This window comes from Onychomys torridus, chromosome 16 (assembly GCF_903995425.1).
Source record: "Onychomys torridus chromosome 16, mOncTor1.1, whole genome shotgun sequence".
Lineage (NCBI taxonomy): Eukaryota > Metazoa > Chordata > Mammalia > Rodentia > Cricetidae > Onychomys > Onychomys torridus.
Genome location: NC_050458.1, coordinates 55,435,817 through 55,442,125, shown reverse-complemented (window position 1 = coordinate 55,442,125; position 6,309 = coordinate 55,435,817). Strand labels below are relative to the sequence as shown.

Sequence of the window (6,309 nt, the reverse complement as noted above, 5' to 3'; positions counted from 1 at the left end):
TATTGGGTTTAATACTCGGGTATTTATTCATGATGACCATCTGTTATGCTATTGTTTGTAATATTTTATAGTTGATTTTAACAGGGATGTTTTCCGATTATATTAGTCATTGGAAAGTTGGTGAAATACAAGATGGACAAGAGCATGACTTTAGGCCACAAGGCAACTTTACACTGTTAGCATCAGTGTGCAGGCTGTATCAGAATCTTAAATACCTGAATTCCTGTTGACTGTACTCATTTTGTATGGCTCAGATTCAAGGTCCATAGAGAAGGCATGTGTTCAAAAAGTCTTTTTCTTCATTTATTTATTTATTTATTTATTTATTTATTTATTTATTTATTTCTTAAGAAACAATCTCACTGTACAACTCTGGCTGGCTATGTAGACAAGGGTAGACTAAAACTCACAGAGATCCTCCTGCCTCTGCCTCCTGCAAACTGGCATTAAAGGTCATGTCTGGCCAGAGAGCATATTTCATTCACTCCATCACAGTGGCTTTAGTGTCCATCCCTTCCCAACATTAAACAGCCGATTCTTTGCTCTTGTGAATTTACTTTGTCTTAAGATGTGCCTTCTTGAAGCAGGACAACCTACTGATTAAACAACTGTCCACAGTGGTTGGATGATGACTTGGTTCTGTCTTCTTTTATTCTCTAAAAACATTTTCAAGTCAAGAGTATAGCAGTGCTGGAAATTCTGACTTCTTTTAGAGTTGCATAGCTGTTGGAGCAACAGACAAATGTTCAATGGATGGAACTACAGCCTGAAGAAGGCTTTAATTTATTCGTCTTCGGTTTTCTGTCTGAGTTGAGTGCTACCCACCAGGTAAGGCAATGGAAGTGGCCCTGATGCTATGGGATGCTCCTTCAGGAAGAGCCAGTTCCTGGGAACAAGCCCCTTGCTTCCTGTCTTTTGTTGCTTGTAGGGGTTTCCCTTTCTTTCTGTCTTCATCACCCTACTGTGTCTTTTCCCCATTGACCTCTTCTTATTCTAGTTTACAAATACATGCCTCTAAAACTAACAGATAGGGAGACTTTTATTATCAATTGAAGTTTCCTCTACTTTTGTGAAGCAGTGAAATCAGAGATATGACAGAAACTGAATGATTCAGTTAATATAATCCCTATGAGGTCCTCATCTGCTAACTTCAGTATTTCCTCTTTCAGATCTGACAGTGTCCAGTACCTAGGGGACATCCAGCTAGTAGTGTTTGTCAGATGGCTGCTGTGATGAATAATTTACCTTTGCTTTTAGCACATCACAAGGTCACATACTGTTCACCTGAGTGGGGTTTAACACATGCTGTTAATACACTTTCTAAATAAAAGCATAGGTAGCAAAGGTAAAGATCATGTAGATAGATTTATTTTTAATGATTGTGAGTCTGTGTGTACTGAGTGAACTATACGAGTAGGACATTACATGCCACGTCATTTGAAGCTGACTTCAGTATGCCATGACCCTTAGTGTTGACCTTAAACAGTTGACAGGGATGTCACGTTACCACCAAGTGGTAGCGTTTCTGAGGCTGAAGCAATAGGGCCACAAGCCCACAGGCTTCAAACAACAGAGCTTGTACTCCCATAGAGTTGAAAGTCATGAGCCTGTCATCAAGTGCCACACTCCCTCCAAAGTGTCACACGTGGAAACTGCCTCTGCTGGAGCTTGCCCTTTGCCTGAGTTCCCAGACATGTGCAGTGATGCCTCCATCTCTGCCTGCCTGTGTTTCTCCCACTCTCTTCTGCTGGGAGCAGCAGTTCAGCGCTGACACACATTGAGGAAGGCCTAAAATCACCATAAAATGTACAGTGTTTCAGGTCACAGTATGGATTCTAAAGTCAGTGCCTCTCTATTAGGGACTTTCTCTGGGATAAATATAAACTCAGTTAAAATCTTAAGGGTTTTTGCAGGTATTGCCAAGGTGAATCTAAATTCTGTGAGAAAATGCCAAGAGTTTGTTTTTTTTTTTTTTTTTTTTTTTTTCTTTTTTTTCGAGACAGGGTTTCTCTGTGTAGCTTTGCGCCTTTCCTGGGACTCACTTGGTAGCCCAGGCTGGCCTCAAACTCACAGAGATCCACCTGGCTCTGCCTCCCGAGTGCTGGGATTAAAGGCGTCCACCACCACCACCCGGCTGAGAAAATGCCAAGATTTTAAAATGGCAAAACTCTTGAAAGGAGATCATAGAATCATTTTTGATCAGTATCTGATTTAAAACAACTCTATAGCTGTAGTAGTCAGGACACTCTGATTTGGGTTTAAACAAAGACAAACAGGTCAACAGAACAAGGCAGTATTCAAAAGTGAACCTATTTGTTATGTTGATTTTTGACAAAGATTATAAGGATGTTCCAATTAAGCATGATTGTTCTTTGTAACAAATGGTGCTGGAAAATTTTGATGCTGATGTGTAGAAGTTTAATTTTAAGACATTCTTTAAAAGAAGCCATAGACCTAAATATAAAGCCTAAAACTACAATAGAAGAAAGCATAAAATATATTTTTGGTGACATCAAATTAAGCCAAAATTTCTTAGCATTGACATGGGTTTGTAAAACTGTTAATGATCAAATTGGAAAACTCTCTTTGATAGATAAGAAAATGAAAATAGAGATTTTTCAAACAGAAAGAAAACATTATAAATTACATATGATAAAAGTCTTATATGCTGGATGTAGAATCTTTCAAACTCAGAAATAATAAAATTGACGCTCCAATATAAATGTACATCTCACCAAAGTACATATACAGATGAGTAAGTTCCTGGAAATACAGTCATTAGTCATTATGAGTTGGAACTCATATTCTGCTTTGGGGATAAGAAATAGTAAAACTATTTTGTAAAACAATACCGTAATTTCTCAAGAAATTAAGCATACTCTTCCATTTTTATCCAGCTATTCTATTTCTGTTTGTCCAAAGTAGTGAAAGTTTACATCCACAGAAGAATTACATACTACTGTTCCTGGCAATTTTATGCATAATAGCCCAAAGGCAGGAACAAGCACATTGTCCGTCAAGGTGGGTGGCTCACCACTTTGTAGCATGTCTTCATAAGTGGAAGATTACTCCCTTTTGATGCACACAGCATCGTGGATAGACGTGGAAAGAATTTTACAAAGTGAAGGAGATCAGATTAAAAATGGAGCATGCTGTATTTTGTGGTTTTAAATTTTAAAAGGAGTGTTGTTTTTAATGTTGATAGCAGGGATTGATTACAAAAGAGACATAAGCTTCTTTTGGGTGAGGGAAATGGCTTATTATTTTGATATGGTGACAACTTCACAGGTCGACACAGATCAGTCCATCACAGGGCACACTTTAAGTACCTGCATGTTATTGTACATATAAATAAATGCATACACACACACACACACACACACACACACACACACACACACACGCGGACCCGATAAGGTGGGAAATTAGGAAGAGGCCTATGGGTTGAGCACTAAAATTCTTACTCTTGTTTCTTCAACAGACACCTACAAAATAAAATTCTGGTCCGCTTAAAAAAGCATCTAGACCTCCTTCACCAAGTCATTGTCGGGCAGCAATAAAAGAATTTGAGGGAAAGTTTTAGTCATAAAGTGCACTTAAATTTGTGATAGGGGAAACAGAAAGAAAACCAGAACTTCTGGGCTTAAGGGGTTACAAAAGGTAGGTGGGGGCAGCCAGAGAAAGAAAACAAGACTAAAATGTGCGCCACGCTCTTGGGGCAGGAAGGAGCAGTAAGCACCTACATCCTGTCTCCTGCAACGACACGAATTCTTTGGCCACGTGGCTCCAAGTGAGTTAAAATGCCACAAGGGAGGCTCACTGTGAGCCCCTGCTTCTCCAGGTGAGCCCAGGGAGGCTGGCACTGCCCCCTAGCACCAACCACCCTCCTTTCCCAGGCTAGGTGGTCTGCTCTCCATCGCCCCCTTGTGGCCATCCCCAGAGAACCCGCAGTGACGCCTGGGGTCAGGTGTGCGCGGTCAGGTGGGGGTGCCATGCAAGCTGCTGCGGCGTCCGCGTCCTGCCCATCCCCAGTCGTGCCGCCCAGAATCTATTTGCCAAACGCCCCGGTCACCTGGGCTGCGCACCACCTGGTTTTACACTACCCTGCTTCCAGGTTTTAAGGACCAGACTTGGGGAGAGGGAGCTAGATTACAAGGTTAAGACGTCCCCTTACCCCCATCCCCGGGCCCTAGGGCAGAAATCCCATAATTTGGAAAGGAAGGACTGACCTCCCTTAAGGGACCCTCACCTATAGGGACCCAACCCTCAAGTTACAGGGGACGGCAGACGCAGTGAAGCCTCTTCCCCTGATAACGCAGCGATTGTCCCAACAGCATCCACCCTGCCCCAGCTTGCTCCACATATCGGCACGCCCCTCTGCACCCGCTGTCAAAGGCTGGAGGCCATCCCTGGTCCCACCACCCCATCAGTTCTGTGGCCCCAAGTAGGGACGCCATCAGCGGGGGGCGGGCGCATGTGCCCGGGTCACGGGATGCCGTTCAGTGGGGTGGCCTCTAGCTCACACCTCTGACTTCCACCCTAGAAGAAACGGAGTGACTGGCAGGGGTGGAAGCAGCCACGGCCCCGGGAGGGTACGGGTGTGCAGAGGCAGCACCGCCTGCACCGGGGGCTCTCCCACTAGACGGCGCGGTGTCTGTCCGGGTCACCCACTGTCTCTGCGCTTAACCCTCAGATCCTGCTCCGGTGGGTGGGTTGCGGGAGCAGACCCAGTCCCCGCCCGGCGGCTGCCCCGGGCCGAGAGAGCCACTTGCCAGACAGTAGCGGCTTTGCCAGGACTGGCACGGTCCCCGGATTCGCGAGGAGGTCCGCCTCCTCCCTCCCCTTCCCGCGCCGCCTCCGCCTCCTTGCTCTGCCTCCACCCTCACCCCTTCCCGTCGGTGCGGAGCTCGGCTCCGAGCAGCGATCAGCCGGCCGCAGCTAGGGTTGTGGGCTCGGGACAAGTGCTCCGCGCCTCCTCCGCTCGAGATGGACAGCCGCTACACCAGCGCCGCGGGCATCGGGGACTTGAACCAGCTGAGTGCGGCCATCCCCGCCACGCGCGTGGAGGTGTCAGTGTCCTGCAGGTGAGAACGCGGCTCCTTTCCCTTCCTTTCATCCGGGGCTTGGTGGCACTTGGCTAGCGCTCCCGGTACCACGAGGCTTGGCGCCGGGATGAGAAGTTGCTAGATGAGTGGGGACACCCCATTTGTGAGACTGACGCTCCCCGCCTCCCGCCCAGGTCAAGTGACACAGAGTTGGGGGTGACGAGAGTGGTGGGCTTTGGGACGGAGTCTTGTTGGTTTCTTTCTGGGAAATGCAGTCAAAGTTGGCAGAGCTGTGACTCAGCTACGGGAACCCCAGCCGCCGCCCACTTTACAACCTTTATTTATTTATTTTTAAACAACCGAAATCAGGGCCAGTAGTTCAGTGATGAAGGGAACCCAAGGGTCAGTACTGCCAAAAGCGCGCGTGACTGCTGCGCACATTGGCCTGGGACTCCCGCCCGCCCTCCCGGTGGGATCAGCTCCAGTTCTGCCGCTTCTTCCTCTCCACCTACTTCCTGGAACTATCCAACTTCCTCACCCTACACCCTTCCGGGACGTTTGCCCTACTAAGCCGGTAGCGGTTCCAGGCTCCGTCTTCCTGGCCGAGGCTTACCTAAGAATTGAGAAGTCCCGACTGATTTTCTGCCCGGCCGTAGATAAACGTGAATGCTTTGCAGCAACTCAACTCTAGGATGCCAGTGATGCTCAGTGGACCAGATCCTCAGAGTAGCCGCGCTGGCCCAGTTTTGCAGAATTAAGGATTCTAGAGTTATTGCATATCTACCCGGGTGCCCACTCCTCGTTTGAATTCTCCCACCTTTCACGGAGGAAAACTCCACACATACCCCTCTCTTCCCCTGTGTTTTTAAATGCCCTCAAACGTTCTCAGCTTTTCTGTGGGAAAGCTTCTCTTAAATGACTCGAGTGAACATGGGAGATTTTTTTTCATTGTACACAAACCCTGAAATTTAAACACCTTCAGCCTCTAAAAAAGGGCGATTCTCAACCTTTCCTAATGCTGCGATCCTTTAATACGGTTCCTCATGTTGTGGTGACCCCCTCAACCGTAAAATCATTTTCGTTGCTATGTCCTGTTATTTTGCTGCTGTTGTGAATCATAATTTAAATGTCTGTGTTTTCTGACGGCCTTAGGCGACCCCTGTGAAAGGGTCGTTCGACTTCTCAAAGGGGTCGCGACCCACGTGTTGAGAACCGCTGCCCCCAAACTAAAGTATCTTGGAAATTCACATTTCAGCACTCTCAC

At 46.7% G+C, this 6,309-nt stretch overlaps 1 protein-coding gene across 1 annotated transcript in view; it reads left to right on the top strand.

Annotated features, from left to right (window-relative positions):
* The first annotated feature begins 4,819 nt into the window (after window positions 1-4,819).
* The window catches only part of Cpne8 (copine 8), a 185,674-nt gene continuing 184,184 nt past the window's right edge, over window positions 4,820-6,309 (top strand). Inside the window, exon 1 of the mRNA XM_036208782.1 lies at window positions 4,820-5,084. Within this exon, the coding sequence (XP_036064675.1) occupies window positions 4,987-5,084 (98 nt within the window). The 5' untranslated portion in view covers window positions 4,820-4,986. The remainder of the gene's footprint in view (window positions 5,085-6,309) is intronic.